Here is a 19615-nt window from a genome sequence, read left to right on the forward strand (position 1 = left end):
ACACTCCCAAGGAGTCAAATTACACTGCTTGTGAATCTGACCTGTAACACTACAGGCTTCCAGAGATCACTACTAATAGTAGTGCTGCTCAAAGATATTCCTCTCTCCTCAAAACGTGCAACGACCTGAACACCCACACTGAGTATAAACCTCCCTGGCCCTCAGCTCTCCCCATCCTGAAACGTGTCCCCATGGGAGATCACAGAGAAGGTGACCAAAGGCTAAGGCAGGTGAATATTCTGACAAGGTGTGCTAAAAAACAAAGGTTAGCTAAAGCTGAATCTAAAACCAGATAGGTGAAGCTTTGTAATAAACAGCAAAGCATTTTGAAGTGTTGAACAATCAGATAAATCTACCAGAGCTCAAGTACACCTCCACAGTCCATCAGCTGTGGGCGTTTCAGAACTCTTGTTGTATTTCTCACCAGTTCTAAACTCTGATACAGAATTAGTGTCACCAGCATGAAGCAGACAGGAGATTCCAGCCATCCTGGCAAATCAAGATGTGACCAGAGTTACTCAAACTCTGCTGCTTTCAAAGCTGAGCAACTGCAGTGTAATAAACTGGCACATTGTCTGCTGTGCCTCGGGGGTCCCAACACAGGGGACTCCTGCACAAGTCCTTTTAGCAGACAGAGACGTCAAACACTGATGTTTGCCTGGTACAGTAACTTAGGAGGAATTTAAAACCAATTTGAGGTTTGTTTCTGAAGTAAACAATGTAATAGAGGGCTAATATAATTGTAAACCTACACAGATTAAAAGGGTTTATACAGATTTTTTTCCAGATGGGGAGGAAAACAAATCACACTTAAGAACTCGTTTTTCTGTTCTGCTTCAGCTGAGTTTAAGGGGCAAACACCACCACAGTACCTCAGCTCCTCTGAGTACCTCTGAGTTCCCAGCTCAAAGATCGAGGAGAATAACAAGAATAACAGAATATGCTTTTTTGTTGGAAGGTTCCTGACCTTCTCATGCTTTGGAGTTCTGTTCAGCTGTTCAGAGCTTCTGTTCATGCAGTAGCTGAAGTCACCACAGAAGTGCATCGTTACCAAGACAACAAGAAGCCGTTTTAAGCCAAGTAATAGGTGGGTTTCCACAGCTTCTCCTGATAGTATTTCCTCTGCAGGGACAGGCCAATCAATCATCACTTCTGTATGAGGACTAAGCAGGTTTGATCCCAGCAGAAGGACAGCAAAGTCGAGCAGTCAGTTATAATACAGACAGCCTCGTTTCAAAAAACCCACATAAATCAGCTTTCAGGAAGAGAAAAATCTCAAATTGTTTCTCCAGCAGTAGGCCCAGAGCTATTCCTGCTCACACTGCTGGCAACATCTCTGCTAAACACAAATTCCTACATTTCGGCAGCACCGGGCTCCGTGTCCAGCAGCACAGCCAGGGCCAGAGGGGAAACACTCCTCCGTCCCTACTTACAGAGCTATTCAAAGCAACTTCACAAAACCCAAACATCGTTACAGACACGTTTCATCAGACCCTCGAGAAAAAAAGTTGCAAGGCATGCTGTCTAAAACCAAACCAACCCAAAAACCTTCAAGATGCCACAGCTTCTCCAACAAACTAGTTTGGTAACAACCTTAAAGTACTGAATGAAGGAACTTTGATGTGATGTCAGACGTTGGTTTTTGAGATAGAATCTAAGAGGGGAAGAGCTGGAACTTAAGCCTTGTTTATAGTAAACTATGTGGATAGCAAACCTTAATGATTCACTGCTTCAGAGCTCAGGCCCTTTAACAATCCAGAGCATGACAATGTAGCATTACACAGAAAGATCACAGACCATTCAAGTATTAGTTAATTCTGCATTTTTATAGTGTTTGCTGCCCATTTGTATAAACCAATTAGCTAAGAAAAGTTACCCTCACTTTGGTCAAGTCAAAGGCTCTGCAATTCTATACAAGGCTGACTTTTAGAAGCAGTACTAGGAAAGTAGACGAAGGACTCCTGGGTGTTTGTTGGGATAACTGCTGAGACAGGAAGCCACCTTGCCAAGGGATGGGTCAGTAGAAGGGACTGGAAGCCAGCTGCTAGCCCACTGGAGCAATAGTTTAAGAAACATAAACATATCTAACTGTGAAATATTCATTTTTCAACTTGTCAGCCATTTAGATCTGAGCAACGAAAACAAACTGAGATATGGACTCAAAAGTGACTCTGTAAACGTCCAGCTCCCTCAGGTAACATCTCAGATGCCTGTTGTCTTGCACTACTTAGGACAGTGCTGCCCAGCTGAGGGCAAACCTCTCACAGAGGTCACATCCTTTAATGCCAAACACATGTAGAAGCTTGCAGTCTGGCCAATAAAGTCTGGTTTGCTCAATCCTTACGATCTTCTCATTCAATTCAAAGCACAAACAGAAAACACAACTCACACAGCTTCGCTGCTCAAGCGAAGATAAAAAGGCAGTGAAGTGACAGCATCCCTGGACCACGGGAGATCACTCAGGGTAACAGACAGAAGTCAATACTAACAGGCCTTAAGATCCTCCTTACTTCAAAGGGAGCAGGAACAGGTTTTACTCGTTGCCAATATCGACATAGTTTATATTCCCCAAGACAGTCACCCCAAAGCTGACCTCTAGAAAGCTTACGGGTCTGACAGACCCAGAGACAGCGCACTGCCTCCTCCTAAAAGAGCAAGAGGGCACACTGGGAGAGCTGATGGACACGGGTGTTGCCTGGTTCTGGTACAGCCCTGCCCTGCTGCACTTGCTGCTTCTACTTGATACTCTTGGGAACAAAATGTCATTCTAGCCTGAGCCTCTCAAAAGCAAAAATGAACACAGGGTTGAGGTGGAACAAGGGACCACTTTCTTCCTGAGCTTATGAGCTTAAACATTAATCAGTATGAGACAGAAATAATAATGAAGAAGCAATTGATTTTAAAAGGCTGTAGCTACAGACATACAAAGTGAAATCTGTCCCACCTGATGATTTAGGTAGAGAGGTCTCAGCTAGATTTCTGACTCCCACCATCAGCAGTAAGCAATGCAGCACCCAAAGTTAGGTGAAAGGTTTAGAAGGGGAGGAAGCATTGTCTAAACTCCAGTGACAGCACTGATCAGGAGCCCAAAGCAAGTTGCTCAGTTGGTAGATGCCTAAAACTAGGTGAGGTAAATCCCACACTGAATACCAAAGCTGCTGAGTTGATGTGCAGGAGTATGAGATTTATTTAAAAGAAGTTGCATTATGTTTACATAGCGACTGAGAGGGAAAAAAACCACACAGACCTGTTTTTCTTCACAAAACAAGATACAGGTATCTTCATGTGCAGGTCAGGACTCCTTTCCTTAACCCTTGCTTCTGCTCCTCTCAGTAACTTCTGAACTCACACACTAACTTCAGTCAAGTGTGAAAGAGGAAGAGTTCTCACAGATGATATTCCTGAAAGGCTCATGAAAACTGGGGCAGGGTTAAAGAGGAAAAACTCAGTGTCTTCATTCAAAGGACACTTTAAGCATGAACTCAAACCCTCCACCCACTTTGCCTGCTGAGCCACCTGCACACACACTACCTGCTGCCCAGCCTCTCACAGGAGGCTATCTAAAGAAAAAGAGACAAGGCACAAAAAACCCACCAAAACCTACATACGGTGGGGCTCAGAGATGGGGGGAATATTTTCCCTGGAGAGCAGCATTATCACAGGGTATGTTTGTGGGGAACACAGGGGATAAATCTCCAAGAAAGCAGACTTCATTAGTTCCGTTGCTCAGGGAACAACTTGTTTGCTTATGCGACTACTGTACGTGCATTTGCCCTCCGAGCCACGCCGACGCAGGCCACGGCGGCAGCGCCTTGTTTTCCATCCCAGCCGTAGTGCTCTGAGATCTAATCACCCTCAGAAAACGGAGGCAGACATCAAAGTGGCTGGGGAAACCTTTTGATTTAGGGACCTTATCATCCAAATTGTCTGCTAAACATTTTACAGAGCACTTGCACTGCATGAATGGTATAAAAAACAACATATTCCACCCCAGACCCAGCTCTGACACCCCGGGTTTGCTGTTCATCCATCAGTCGTGGAGCGTTCTCTCCTCACCATGCAGCAATACAGCAAAAATTAGGACACACTTGCAACCCCAAACACAGAACATGATTTAAATAACTAAACAAACAAATGAGAGGCTTTGCTGTAGTAGCAGGAGTGATAATAACGCTTCCAAACTAGGAGCCACTGGACCAAAGTTGCCTACCTGCTTATGATTAGTGCTGTATGGCAACTACCCTTTCCATTGCTGTGTGGGTAAGGAGCAGGTTTTTACATGCTTGCCAGCTGGAACTTACCCTCCCAAGTTACAACCATACCACTGGTCTCTTTCAAGGCTTCTAATGCAAAATCACACATGAGGAAGAAACTGAGGCATGTCTGACATATCTAACTTGTGCAATGGCTGGAATAAGAAGAGGCTGCCTTAAAGTCCCCCCTGCTCTATTCCCCAGGTACCATACACACCTCAAAATGTCCATCATCGCCTTGTCTGCACCTGAACCGATTCTCTTGGCTTTCCCAATGAGAAAGCTTACAGGTAGGCTTTGGAACTGTATGAGACAAGCATCTGGCCAGCTCCCTTTAAATAAATGCCTCCATTCTGTTAAAAAGCAATTGGTAAACATAACCCAAACTTAAAACCGAACTGGAGGAGTTTCCTAGGCAAGTTTATCGCACCTACCCCATCAAAACAGCTTGTGAGGCCAAAGTCGTGTCAGCTGGGGATTTAGCAAGTTTGTGACCTCCAACACGACATCTTTATATCCCCATCTCATGACCCAAAAGCCCCTGTTGAAACACCAATCCCCACCTCCGAGCTTCCCCCTCCTTCGTGGGTTTGAAAGACTACCTGAAAGTATTCCTGCGGTCACCTCGCCAGGCTAAAACCCTTCTGAAACCAGAGGCGGTTGTGAAACCGTGCGAGGAGCGGCCGGCAGCGCCGGGGCTCGGGGCTCCGCCGGCAGCCAGGAGCGGGCCGCGGCCTCCCCCGCACCCGCCCCCGCCGAGCCCCGGGGCAGCGGCCGTACCCTGCCCGGCCCCACGCCCCACAGCGAGAGAGCCGGAGGGCGAGTAAATCCTCCGGCGCACCGGTGTGAGCTGCAGCCCTCGCCGGTACCGCCCCGGCTCCAATCTCGGCCGCCACCGCGTCGCCTCCCTCCCGGCCCGCTCTGCCCCGTCGCGGTTCGGGGCCGAAAACGCCGAACCCAGCGACGAAGGTGACCCGAAGCCGCTCCCGCACGGGAGGGCCCCGAGCCCCGCGCCGCAAGGCCCCGGCTGAGCCGCCACCGGCCCCGCGGCGCGGCCTGGCACGGCGGCCGCCCCCCCGCCCCGAGCAGGTACAAAGGGTAAAGCGCGCCGGGGCCCGCTCCGCGCCGCTCCGCTCCCTCCCGCGCAGGCCGCTGCCCCGGCCCCCACTCACTCTCGCCGCGGCTGCGGCCGCACCAGGCCGCCAGCACCACGGCCACGGCCAGCGCCGCCGCCGCCGCTCTCGCTCCCATCGCCCGCGTCGCTGCTGCAGCCGCCGCGGCTCGGCGCGGCCCGGCGGGGGCGAATCAGAGGCCGCGGGGCGGGCGCGGGGGCCGGGCGCAGCTTCGCATCGTCGGGGAGAGACCCGGAGGGGCACCGCGGCCCCCTTTATAGCGCCCAGCCCGGCGGGATCGGCCCCGGCTCCGGCGGCCCCTTCCAGCGCAGGCCGGGCTGGCGGCCGCCTCCCTGGCCAGTAAACAAGGGGCTGCCCCCGTCAGCTGGGAGCGGAGCGGGGCGGCGGCAAGAGGCGGCGCGGAGCCGCGCAGGGGACGGGACGGGCCGGCGAAGGGGAGGCGGCATCCACCTGCCGGGGACGGCCCCGCTGAGGCGGCTCCGGGCCCGGGGCGGGCCCGCGGCGGCGAGGGGCGGCTGCAGCCCGCGCCCGGGGGCTCCCGCAGGCCGGGCTGAGGTGGAACGCGGCGGGAGGGAGCTGCCCCGGGCGCGGCTGGCGGCCGCGGGGCCTGAGGAGCGCGGAGCAGCTCCCCGGGGCAGGGAGGCGGCAGCTCGCGGCCCCCGAGGGGCTGAAGCCGGGAGCCAGGGCCGTTCCGTGCCGCCTCCTCCCCTCGGTACAGCAGCTGGAGCGTGAGTGGCCCCGGAGCCTCGGGGAGCTGAACGTGTCGTTTCCCCTGTCAAAGAGCGCAGCCCCAATACCTATTTGCATTTCTGGGGGACTGTTTTCTGGGGGGATTCAGCACTCAGTGCCTTTTTCTCCTTGTTTTTTAATCGTTGTTCAGCAGTGCAGTCGTGCTAAGCTCTGACACTACGTTTCCTGGCAACTTGCTGTAATTTTATCTGTCACTTGGCATTCACTCTTTTCTCCAAGATACTGCATTAGAAATTGCTAGAATAAAGCTTGTTTTTAAATTCAAACGTACCTGGTAAAGAGACATCCTTCTTCCAACTCTCCCCCCCCCTCCATCTTCAGCTGACAACACTTTTAGGATCATGTTTCTTGCTCCATGGGCCACTGGACAGGCCAGTGGTCACAGCAGGTCACTTTGCTTCAGCCCCTTTGACCAGACACCAAATTGCATGAAGAGAGTTGGCACAATCTTAAAGACTTTGTGTTAATTTTACATGTAGAGAATTGCTGCAGTTGTCACAGGGACAGTACCCCATTGTGCCCAGGAGGAGCACAGGAGCTCTATCATAGAATGGTGGTTGGAAGGGACCTTTAGAGATCATCCAGCCCAACCTCCCTGCAGAAGCAGCTCCCACCTAGATCAGGTCTACTTTGGTTCTTGTTCACTCTTTGACTTCTTTGAGGTTTCCCAGGTGGATGGGGTAAGGCTGATGGCCTGATTTGGCTAAACCACCCAAGTGCAAGCAGCAGGAGCTGTGATGGTACCTGTGTAACAATAATTATACCTTAGTATTTGCAAGCTATTTAAATGCTTAGAGGAAAGGGGGGATGCTTTCTCCATCATCATTATCACAGAAACACAGAATCTTAAGGGTTGGAAGGGAGCTGGAAAGCTCATCCAGTGCAGCCCCCCTGCCAGAGCAGCACCACCTAGAGCAGGGCACACAGGGACTCATCCAGCTGGGTTTGAATGTCCCCAGAGGAGGAGACTCCACAGCCCATCTGGGCAGCCCCTGCCAGGGCTCCCTCACCTCCACAGCATGACAAGATGTGTGTCTGCACAGGCACAGACCATGAGCTGCTGATTCAGCCTGTGGTGCATCCAAACTGCCACCACGAGAACAAACCTCCCCTGTGCTTCTGTTCCTGCTGCCATTGTCCCCAGTGTACACTGTTACATCTCCCAAGGGCAGGAGCCTCAGAGCATTTCAGAATAGCTCAGGAAGTAAGGGCAGTTAAGGCAAGGGAATAAACAACAAACCCATGTGTTCTCTGCTTGCAAATTAACCTGCTTTATGGCTATGGGCTTCACATAAAACAGAGCCCAGACATCATCCACACAGCTTGGGCTGTGCACAATTCATAACGTGACTGTAACAGAAGCCTAGTTTTGCTCACCTTCTTATTGCCTTTCATATAATAATGGTATCAGCTTACAGATTGGCAGAAGAGGATTAAAGGCTACAGATTTATTATCTTGCCCTAAAATACTATTTTTAGTTTCTCATTACTGATTGAGATCATCAGGGTACAATCTTCCCAGCATCTTCCCCATCCACTCACTGCTACAGATTCATCACGCTACAGCACGTTTGCAATCAGATAAAGCAACAGCAGCAATGTGGGCACCAAGAAAACAACCCAGCACCTGCTTACTCTCCTTTTTTCCCCTCTGATAGCTGCCCTGCAGGTTCTTCTCTAATTTCTGATTCAAGAAGTTACCAAAATCACTAGTGTGATGGAGTAAAAAGGACTCTTCAACAACACTCACGTTTCTTTCTCCCCTCCACAGATGTTTCGTGGCTTAGCTACAATAACTGATGACTAAGCAGTGATAAGTGTCTGCTATCATAGGATCACACAATGGTGGGGGATGGAAGGGACTTTTAGAGATCATCCAGTCCAAACCCCCTGCTAAAGCAGGTCCCACCTAGATCAGGTCACACAGGGAATTGTGACACATTTCTGAATCCTTCAAAGCAAACAGACACTTGAAACAGGAGGTATTTACCTGTTTGACCCCCCAAAACCTGTTGTTGTTTTGCTCTGTTCCTTGTGTAAATAAATCTCACAAGTATCAACTGTCAGGGAACACAAGGAACTTGGAAAGAATATTTAGCTTCCTAACCTTAACCCTTCTTGCATTTGATGCAGAAAAGGATCTATAATGACATCCCTGATGGTGTTCAGCTGCTGAGGGATGTTCTTCGTAGGACAGCATTTCTAAGCATGTACAAACACTATCAGCCAGTTTACTGTTTGCATCAGAGACTCCTCAGTGATCTCAGGCAGAGATCTTCCTTCTGAAACCATGTAGGAAATTAGCATGACAAGTTTTTTTACTGTACCTTCAGAGCTGGAACCCAAATGGTGGTTCCCTACTGTGGTGTTTTCATGGAAACACGCTTCAGGTTTTGTCATCTGTGGCAGTGCAGCTGAGGTAACACACAGCAAGAGTGCTGTGTACTGCAGAGTATGAAAGCAGTCCAGCACCAGATAATGCAGCATGTTTACAGGCCCCATCAAAAGCCTTGTTCCTCTTGAAATCCCCCCAGAGGAGCTGTCCCATGGATTCATCTTGGCTCTGCAATCCCTTCAGAGCTGCCAGGAATCACAGGACAGAATAGAAAGGTATGAAAAAAAGCCAGAGAAATTGCAATTCCATATGTAGTGCCTCCTTATAAAAGGTTCACCATGTCTGCAGGGCCCAAACAAGGGCAACCACTGTTTAAAAAACCCCCAAACCAAAACAGGCACGTTTATTCTTTGCACATTAATGTAAATACACATGACAGAATCACAGCATGGTGGGGGTTGGGAGGGACCTTTAGAGCTCATCCAGTCCAAACCCCCTGCCAAAGCAGCTCCCACCTAGATCAGGTCACACAGGAACGTGTCCAAGTGGGTTTGGAAGAGCTGCAGAGAAGGAGCCTCCACAGCCTCCCTGGGCAGCCTGGGCCAGGGCTCCCTCACCCAAACAGTAAAATAGTTCTTCCTTATGTTTGAGTGGAACTTTTTGTGTTCCAGCTTCATAAAATAGTCTATGTTCATGGACATATTGTTAGGATTAAAGCTGTCTCAGTTATGTTCCATTTACACAGCACATCTGCCCTGGCTTTGAGTCCTGAAGGAGGACTTTGACATGTAGTGTCACTGAAGTGTTGGGGCCCAAGGCTCGGTGGGTTTTTGGCAGTGTGTGCACTGCTCTGCTGCAGCACACAGCACTGAGGAAGAACAAAGTAATTAAAGAGAAAAAAGCTCTTTGTGGAGCTGTGTCCCAAAGCTGCCTCTTCTGTGAGGCTGGAAACGGGGAGTCACAGTGCTCTGCCCTACAAATGCCTCCACACAAACCCAGCCCAAGTGTGCACACTTCCTAAGCGAGCCCAGCTCCTCCAGAGCAGTGCTGCTGGGAACTGAAGGCCTTGGAAGCCCATCCATGGAGAAGGAACCATCATTGCACCAACGAGCACAGAAGATGACTTTGTACACCATAGAATCATTTCAGCTGGCAGAGCCCTTTCAGCTCATGGGGTGCAGCCTCTGTCTCAGCCCCATCACCCACCAGCCCATTGCCCTCCGTGCAACACCCACCCAGCTCTGAAACCCCTCCAGGGACAGTGACTCCAGCAGCTCCCTGGGCAGCTGCTCCAATGCCTGACAGCCCTGGCAGCAAAGCAATTCCTCCTCACATCCAGCCTGAACCTCCCCTGGTGACACTTGAGGCTGTTTCCTCTTGTTCTGTTGCTTGTTCCCAGGGAGAACAGACCCACCCCACCTCACTGCAGCTTCCTTGCAGGTAGTAGTAGAGTGAGAAGGTCTCCCCTGAGCCTTCTGTTCTCTAGGCTCAACAGCCCCAGATCCCTCAGCCCTTCCTCGTCTGAGACAGGCTCCAGATCCTTTCCCAGCTTGGCAGCCCAGCCCTGGATCCTCTCCAGCACCTCCATGTCCTTCTTGTACAGCGAGGCCCAGAACTGGTCACAGTATTGGAGGTGCAGCCTCACCAAAGCTGAGTCCAGGGGAATGATCATCTCCCTGCTCCTTCTGGTCACACTATTCCTGATGCAGGTCAGGATGCCCTTGACCTTCTTGGCCCCCTGGGCACGCTGCTGGCTCCTGTTCAGCTGCTGTCAACCAACACTCCCAGGTCTCTCTGTGCCTGGCAGCTTCCAGCCACTCCTCCCCAAGCCTGTAGCACTGCTGGGGGTTGTTGTGGCCAAAGTGCAGGACCCAGCACTTGGCTTTGTTGAAACCCATGGCTGTGGCACGGTCATCCAGCCTGAACTCATCCAGATCATTAATAAGGATGTTAATCAGGAGTGGCCCCAGCACTGAGCCCTGGGGGACACCACTCATGACACCAACTGGATTTAACTCCACTGACCATGACTCTGGACCCAAACATCTCACCAGCTTTTCACCCAGGAAAGTGTCTGCCCCATCCAAGCCAAGAGCAGGCAGTTTCCCCAGGAGAACACGGGAGGAAACAGTGTCAAATGCCTTACTAAAGTCAAGGTAGACAACATCCACAGCCTTTCTTCATCCAACAAGCGGGTCACCCTGTCATAGAAGATCAGGTTTGTCAAACAGGACCTGCCCTTCATAACCACATAGAAAGTACAGTTCCATGTTAATTCATTTGATGGATAACGAAGCTGGTGAGTCTGGAGAACAGGTCTTAGGAGGAGCAGCTGAGGGAGCTGGGCATGCTCAGCCTAGGGGAGGCTGAAAGGAGACATGAGCACTCTCTACAACTACCTGAAAGGAGGTTGTACAGAGGTGGGGATCAATCTTTTCTCTCCAGTAACGAATGACACGAGGAAATGGGTTCAACTTGCACCAGGGGAGGTTTAGATTGGACATGAGAAAGAACTTCCCCATCCCTGGAGCTACTGCAAAGCCTTGGAGCTGAGGTGCTGAGGCCCATGGGTTAGTGGTGGGCTTGGCAGGGTGAAGGGGAGGGGGTGGACTCAATGATCTTAAAGGTCTTTTCCAACTGTAATGATTCTATGATCAGGAATGTTCAAAGAACTCAAAGCTTTGCAGCCAAAAGGAGCTTCAGAAGAGCTGACTCACCAAGAGGGCAGCCATTCAGTCAGTAGCAATTCTGGTTTAGGATCAGAACAGCCAAAAATCAGTTTGCTGAGCTAAAGCCAGACAGCAAGGCAGAAGGCTAGGAGTCAGAATTCTCCCTTTCTGCATCATCCACCATTCAGTACGGCCTTTTCCCAACAGCAGGTTGCCAGTGCCTGGGTGAGTGCTTACCCTGCTGCTCAGGTTGCTCTATATTTATCTATTTGTCCAACACACCTTCCTGCTTGCGAGTTTCTCACCAGGCAGTACACACATTGTTCAGCCTCCTGGCCTTTGAAGATGCAGAGAAGTTGGTGCTGAAGCCAACAGCAGCAAAGTCTCTGCATCACAGGCAGGATGTTGCTGTAAAGGTTACGGAATTGTCTTCTCAGTGACTCAACCTAAATCCAAGAGAACAGGAGAGCTGACCTTGGGAAATTTCTCTCATCCTGTTTGGAGTCACACAGAATCATTTGCCAGGTCTCTTCGTATCAAATATTTCATGTCATGGATTGACAAAGTTCCTTTCTGACCCTTCCTTCCGTCCACACCAAATCCGGTGAGTGGCTGCTCGGCTCCTGACGCGCAGGGGATGAGGATCCGGCCACTTTCCGTGCTCAGGACACAAGTCCCGAGTTGTTTTCTTACTATTGGAACAGGAAACACTGTCAGATCCTTCTGGAGAATTCTATTGTTACATTAGCAAATGCAACCTTTGCCCAAGGTGAGGGTGGCAGAGGGCATCTCTGTGCCATGTGTGGTTCCAAGAGCCGGGGATGGGGGACGCACAGGAGCAGCCGCCCGTGGCCGCAGCGGCGCCGCCTCCTTCTGTCTTTTGTCCAGTTTCAGTTGGATTTTGGGATATCAGAGGCAGATACAACATGGGAATTACTTTCCCTGTCAGAATTTTTTTCCAACAGAAGCTGGATTCTCCTTCACTGCTCCAAGAGCCACAGGGAACCACACAATCACTTGGGTTGGAAAACACCTTTAAGATCATTGAGTCCAACCACTCACCTCACAGTACCAAGCCCACCACTAAACCATGTCCCTCAGCACCTCATCTGTATGTCTTTTAACTATCTGCAGGGATGGTGACACCTCCTTCTGCCTGGGCAGCAAGATGGACAAAGTCTCATCACAGTCAGTGCATTTCACCAGAGTATGTGTCTGCTTCAGGAACATCTCACTAACATTTGAAAGCACACACAATGTAAACAGGAGTTACAGTTAGTCTTTGTTTGCCACTGGGCTGGGTGATGCATTCCAAAGGCTGCAAGAAAAACACAAGCAGGTTGAGGGGTTAGAGGAGATGGACAGTGCATCCATAATCCCCTGCACACCCACGAGCAGAAGCAGAAACCGAGCCCCATCCCATCCTTTGGCTGTACAGAGTATCCAGGTTTTAGTAGAGTTGGAAAGCAAAATGTTCATTTTTATGGTGTTGCATTTTCATGTCACTGAACACCACTAAAAAACCAAACCAAAGCCAAGCCACAAACAACACAAATCACTTCCAGTCCCTCACACGGCACGTGGCAGTCAGTGTTCCCAACCTTGGCTTTAGCAAACAGGGCTCAAGTGGAAAACAGCCAGGCTGGTCTGTACCTGCCCTTCAGTCCCATCCAGGCTCCTCATTTACTGTCTTTTCTTCCTGCAGTCCACCTGAACCAACCCCACATCGAGTCTGCACACCCACACGGGAGCTGCTCTTCCCTATCAGCAGCCACGTGCGCGTCAGCGGCTGCAGCGGCCTCGCTGATGTGAGGATGTGGATGTTGTGCTGCAGGCGGCCAACTGGCCACACCAGTTCTCACCTACAGCTCGTCCCCCACCCCTCACCATTATTATTTTACCCTCATGCACTGTATTTGCTGATCCAGAGTCAGATTTGGAGGGACAGCCCTCATAAGGGAGCTCAGCAAACCGTAACCGTGTGCTCCAGCCGTTCTCTCTCTCATTTCGGCCGAGGCAGAACGGGCAGTTCCCATTTTGATAAGCAGTTTGTTCTGTAGCTAGGAAACACACCCTGTCTTTGTCAGTGCCACACATCAGGCATATCTGATCCATTATTCACCAACTGCTGCTGCTTCCCACTTCCATCTCCCGTGAGGAGGGAGCGCTGGTGCCAGGAGTGTCACAGCGGTGTCGTGTGACGGGGGTGTTGATTCAGCAAAGCCCTTCTTAATGTCACTCTTGTTGTGGGGGAACACACAGCCAGTGCCTCAGCCCTGTGGCACCTCAGGCAGCTCTGCACCAGCACTCCAGGACATTGGATTGTTATTTTCTGCTCTTCCCTGATGTATTATTGTGGTTAATGTTTTTTCCATGCTTGTAACTATCAAATGAAGAGTGTGATGCTGAGTGTCACAGCAGATGGAATGAAACAGAGGTGGCTTGTCCTGTGTCATAGCAACTGCTGGAGAGAGTTCAGGGCAGGGCCACAGAGATGATGGAGTGGAGCATCTCCCTTGTGATGAAAGGCTGAGGGAGCTGGGGCTCTGCAGCTTGGAGAGAGGAGACTGAGGGGTGACCTCACTCGTGGTTACAAATCCATCAAGGGTGGGTGTGAGGAGGCTGGAGCCAGGCTGTGCTCAGGGATGGCCAATGACAAGGGGCAACGGGGACAAGCTGGAACAGAAGAGGTTCTAAAGCAACACAAGGACAAACTTGTTCCCTGTTGAGGTGAGGGAGCACTGGCAGGGGCTGCCCAGATGGGCTGTGGAGTCTCCTTCTCTGGGGACATCCCAAACCCAGCTGGCTGAGTTCCTGTGCGCCCTGCTCTAGGTGGTGCTGCTCTGGCAGGAGGGTTGCACTGGCTGAGCTTCCCAGGTCCCCTCCAGCCCTTGTGATTCTGTAGTCATTTTGTCTGGAAGAGACCTTTAAGACTGAGTCCAGCCTTTGTCCAGCCCTGTTTAAGGTGGAAAAAAAAAGACACAGCATCCTCCTGTGAACAGTGTGGCACCTGCTGCTCTGCTCCCAGTGACTCAGAACAGGAAAGGATTATTTGATTTAGAAGAGGAAGCAGGCAACATGCAGCCTGGGTTTTGATACCAGGCACAGTTCTGCTCCCAGGGTTGATGTTCTGGTTCTTAAGAGAATAAATCAAAACCTAAATGAGGCTTCAGGCAAAAAAGGTTCCAGGTGATCCTTCACTGAGGAAAAGCCACTTGTGGCAGAAAACAAAGGTTTCCTAACAAAGAAAGCAAACTTCTCTTAGTGCTGACTTCTTCCCTCTTTTAAGTTCCATCCATAAAAGAAATGTAGAGATACTTAAGTTTTAACCTCAGTTTAAACCAGGACTCAGTGAAGTCAGGAGCAGAACCTTGGGGTCTGTCCACTGCCCTGTTCTCAGCCTTTCACAAGGTATCTGCTTTTGGCACAAAAGCCACCAATTTTAGAAAACTTCTCACAGCCTGAAGTGTGACACACAGAGGCTTTGCAAAGCCAAGCCCAGGGAACACATGCCCAGAACTCCTGTGGCTCACTCAGCCACAGAAGTAGCCTTCTGCTCCTGCCACCCCTGACAGCCTGTCTGCTGGAGCCATTCCTGCCATCCATGTCCCCTCCCTGACAGCCTGTCTGCTGGAACCTACCAAAACACCAGCTCGAGTGGGACTGAAACCACCACTTCCAAATTCAGTGTTACCACACAGGAGTGTGTGTCACCAGGGGCGCTTGGCAGGAAGGCTCAGACTGACCCACAGTTGCTGCTGCTGCCAGGCTGGGTGCATTCAGCAGCCTGATACGACCCAAGGCTCCAGAATGACTACTGGTTTTTTACTTGCTGTCTGCCAAGCAGCCAGCCAAGGCCCAGCCCTATGCCTGATAAACATCTCTCCATCTGGATTTCCCAAGCTTTTGGGAAGGTGAAGCAATTCTCACTTCACAGTGTTTGCAACTCTGGCAGAAAGCTATTTAAAGCTACTTCTATAGCTAACACTGTTGTGTAGGAAGCAGCAGATGGGAGCCCCACGTTCTGAAAAGAAGCCACCCCCCCCCAGCTGTCAGAAAGAACACCTCTCCTCCCTCTGTGAGATGTCACAAAGCCTTGAGCCATTGTTTATTCTAAATAGCACTGGCACTGATCTTCAAAAGTGGTTTTGAATGACTGTAATTACTAAATGAACTCGTGAAAACCAAAGACTGCAAGTGCCAATTGAGAGAACAGGCACAGAGCAGGGAGCTCACCAGCCACAGAGGCAATGAATGAGCTGGGTTTGCCAGGGCAGAAGGGAAACATCCTCCCACCAGCTCACAGGCAGCCTTGGCCGTCTTGGCCAGCAACGTGCCCTTGTGGGCAAGAGGCCAATGGCATCCTGGGGGCCAAGAAGAGTGTGGGCAGGAGGTTGAGTGATGTTCTGCTCCCTCTCTGCTCTGCCCTGGTGAAAAAAACCAGAGCACTGACCTGCTGCAGAGCAGCTCCAGGAGAGACCTGGGAATGCTGGTTCACAGCAAATTAAACATGAGCAGCAACGTGCCCTCGTGGGCAAGAGCCAGTGGCAGCCTGGGGGCATCAGGAACAGTGTGGGCAGCAGGGTGAGAGAGGTTCTGCTCCCCCTCTGCTCTGCCCTGCTGAGGCCTCATCTGGAGTCCTGTGGCCAGTTCTGGGCTCCCCAGCTCCAGAGGGACAGGGAGCTGCTGGAGAGAGGCCAGTGCAGGGCCACCAAGATGCTGAGGGGACTGGAGCATCTTCCTTGTGAGGAAAGGCTGTGGGACCTGGGGCTGTTCAGTCTGGAGGAGATTGAGGGGGGATCTCATTAACAGTGACAAATCTCTGAATGATGGGTGTCAGGATGGGGCAGCACTTGTTTCTGTTGTAGCCAGTGACAGGACAAGGGGTGATGGGATGAAGCTGGAACACAAATAGTTCCACTTAAATCAAAATCTGTTTCAGTGTTTGAGTGAGGGAGCCCTGGCCCAGGCTGCCCAGGGAGGGTGTGGAGGCTCCTTCCTTGGAGGGCTTCAAGACCCACCTGGACACGTTCCTGTGTGACCTGATCTAGGTGGAACCTGCTACTGCAGGGGATTGGTCTGGATGATCCCTTCCAACTCCCACCATGCTGTGATTGTGATACTTGGAAGAAAAAGCTGTGCTCCATCATCTAATCACTCATTTGTAACCCCTCAGTGAGTGCCACACCAAACTTCCTGTTCAATGAACAAAACTACTTCATGTAGAAAGTGCTGTCTTCATGAACACAGCTGCTTTGGTAAAGAAGAACTCTGCAAGAGAGTCTGCTGCTTGGGATGTTCATGGAAGCCATCAGAGTTTCCTAAGAACTTTGCTGCTGTGACACTGGGGACTCTCCCACAGGGCTGCTGTGGAGATGACCAGACACAGGCTGACAACACCCACCCAGCAGCTCCAACCAGCAACAGAAATGGCAGAACATGGAGGGGGGGAGGGTCACCTGCTGCTCCTCACCATGAAGCTGAGCATACCCAAACACCCACTTTCCAGAGTGGCACACGTGCAGAACAGTTTGCTCTTCAAAATGGTTCTTACATTGCCACAGCAAACCTCACTTTACTGCAGGCTCTCCATTCCTCTAGCAGCAGCAGTGCTCAAAACCACTCTAGTTTATTTCACCTCTGCTTTATTGTAGTGATCTCTTAAGAATACAAGTTGGACATGAATGCTCTGGACCAGAACAACTTGTCTCCAAATGTAAAAGCTGAATTATTGTTATTTTTTACATGATCCTTCCTCCTCCACCCTTGAGTGAAGGAGTGTTTGTACAGGTGAGGTCTGTCCCCTGCTGACAGCAACCTGTGTACAACCCTGCTGTACCAGGGTCACGCCAGCAGCACGAGACCAAAGAGTGAGAACACTTGTTCACACAAAAAGAGGGAAGCAACCATTGCAACAGAAAGCAACTTCAGCCCTGGTACAGTCAGTCTAAACTGAAGACAACTGCAAAGCTAAAATCCCAGACACCCACCTGGCAAAAAGGAGAGCTGAGAATAGTTTTACCTGTTGATGCTCTCTGAACCTGAGGCAGGCAAAAGCAACTCAAGGGCAGCATTCTCTTCCTAGACCCTACAGCTGTGCATGTACATAACTTTGCAATTAAACACCCCAGTGGCAGCAAGGTCCTGCTTCAGTACAGTCAAGCTGTAAAGACAGGAAAAACTGTAAGATCTCAACTATTATTGGCATTGGGTAAACATCTGTTGGAGTTGTGATGTTTGCCACAGCCACAGTAAAAACAGAGCACTGCTCCCATCCACTGAGAAACTTGTCAGCAGCTCAGTGGAAATTGTCATTGTTATCTCACTTCTACTCTTAACAGACAACAATATTGACTAAGAGAAGAAAGTACCCAAGTGTAGAAAAGCCTTCCTAGAAAAGCCTTCCTCATGAAACTCTTCACTGAACCCAGAGATTGCATGAGGAACAGATGCATGGGTAGGCCTGGGACAGCCTCCTTCATGACAGGAGAGGTGGCAGAGAAATGCCCTTGTGCCAGTGACCATCCCAGCTGAGCTTTCCAGAGGCACTGCTGGAGTTCTACACTAAAAACAAACCCAAAGCCCAGGAGAAAACCCCAGAAAAAAAATAAAATCATTTTAGTTTGGGGAAGATCCTGATAAAGAGAATCATGCTGATGAAGATGAAACAAACTACAATTAACATTATCCACAAGAGCCAGTTGACTGATTTCTTTGCATGCTGTTCCAGGCGGTCAGATTCATCCTTGAGCTTCTCAAAGTTCTGGTCTGCCATCTTGAGGGAATGGGACAGTGTCTGGGGAGCAGAGAGAGCAAATGGTTTCAAACTCAGATTTGAAAGTTCTGACCCTTATTTCTTCCAACACAGAAAAGGTTCAATTGCACTACAGAAGTAGACAAATACTGCCTCCAAGCTTCCCCACTCTAACCTCCCTTAGAATCAAGTTATGGGTATAGTAGTCAACAAGGAAAAGTGCAGAGTCCTGCATCTGGGAAGGAACAACCCCCTGGACCAGGACAGGCTGGGAATTGACCTGCTGGGGAGCAGCTCTGAAGCTCTGCAGAGAGACCTGGGAGTGCTGGTTGATAATAAACTGAACGTGAGTCAGCAATGTGCCCTTGTGGCCATGAGCCAATGGCAGCCTGGGGGCAGCAAGAGAGTGTGGGCAGCAGGTCAAGGGAGGTTCTGCTCTCCCTCTGCTCTGCCCTGGTGAGGCCTCATCTGGAGTCCTGTGGCCAGTTCTGGGCTCCTCAGCTCCAGAGGGACAGGGAACTGCTGGAGAGAGGCCAGTGCAGGGACACCAAGATGCTGAGGGGACTGGAGCATCTTCCTTGTGAGGAAAGGTTGTGGGACCTGGGGCTGTTCAACTGGAGGAGACTGAGGGGGGAGCTCATTAATAGTTACAAGTATCTGCATGGTGGGTATCAGGAGGTTGGGACATTCCTTTTTTCTATGGTATCCAGCAACAGGACAAGGGGTGATGGGATGAAGCTGGAACACAAACAGTTCCACTTAAATCTAAATCTGTTTCAGTGTTTGAGTGAGGGAGCCCTGGCCCAGGCTGCCCAGGGAGGGTGTGGAGGCTCCTTCCTTGGAGGGCTTCAAGACCCTTCTGGACACGTTCCTGTGTGACCTGATCTAGGTGGAACCTGCTACAGCAGGGGGTTGGGATGGATGATCTCTAGAGGTCCCTTCCAACCTCCACCATGCTGTGACTCTATGCTTCTATGATATTAGTACTTGAACCTTACAGGCTGCAAAATGAAGAGGTCAGCACTTGAACTTGCACTACCTGGTTATCTTGTTTGATAACATTCTGTGCAGCCAGAGTGTTGCTTTTGAGATTGCGAGCCAAACTCAGCATTTCTTCAGCTAACTTCTCCTGCATGTCCTGATGGTGCTGTAACACAGCATCCAGCTCCACTGCTGACTGCTTCTCATCAGACACAAGGCCTCTGCAAGAGGGTAAAGGGGGGGAAAAAAACAACTGGGATTTGTTCTTTGCAACTCTGAAAGTTACAAAGAACAACAGTGAAGTCAGATGAAGTTGTTACATCTGGGACTCAAAGGTCACTGGGAAAGCAGCTCCCACAGCACTGAGCATCAGGAGAGATTCGGACTCACCTTCGCTTCCTCACGTTTAACTCCTCAGCATCTGGAACGAGAGTTTAAATTGGTCTGTTAGCACATTAACCTCCACACACACACACACACACACACACATACACACACACACACAGACACAGACACACACACACACACACACAGACACACACAGACACAGACACACACAGACACAGACACACACAGACACAGACACACACACACACAGACACACACACACACAGACACACACACACACAGACACAGACACACACACACACAGAAACACACACACACACGCAGACACACACACACACAGACACAGACACACACACACACAGACACACACACACACAGACACACACACACAC

At 50.5% G+C, this 19615-nt stretch overlaps 2 protein-coding genes across 2 annotated transcripts in view; both read right to left on the minus strand.

Annotated features, from left to right (window-relative positions):
• The window catches only part of INSR (insulin receptor), a 62979-nt gene extending 57119 nt beyond the window's left edge, over positions 1-5860 (minus strand). Inside the window, 5 exon segments of the mRNA XM_062014824.1 lie at positions 5426-5513; positions 5515-5622; positions 5624-5674; positions 5676-5714; positions 5716-5860. Coding sequence (XP_061870808.1) covers positions 5426-5513; positions 5515-5622; positions 5624-5674; positions 5676-5714; positions 5716-5832 — 403 coding nt within the window. The 5' untranslated portion in view covers positions 5833-5860.
• A 10908-nt stretch (positions 5861-16768) lies between these two features.
• USE1 (unconventional SNARE in the ER 1) overlaps positions 16769-19615 on the minus strand; it is an 8692-nt gene continuing 5845 nt past the window's right edge. Inside the window, exons 6-8 of the mRNA XM_062014950.1 lie at positions 19266-19296; positions 18934-19096; positions 16769-17936 (exon numbers count right to left, since the gene is read on the minus strand). Of these exons, the coding sequence (XP_061870934.1) occupies positions 17754-17936; positions 18934-19096; positions 19266-19296 (377 nt within the window). The 3' untranslated portion in view covers positions 16769-17753. The remainder of the gene's footprint in view (positions 17937-18933; positions 19097-19265; positions 19297-19615) is intronic.

Source organism: Colius striatus, chromosome 25 (genome assembly GCF_028858725.1).
Source record: "Colius striatus isolate bColStr4 chromosome 25, bColStr4.1.hap1, whole genome shotgun sequence".
Taxonomy (NCBI): domain Eukaryota; kingdom Metazoa; phylum Chordata; class Aves; order Coliiformes; family Coliidae; genus Colius; species Colius striatus.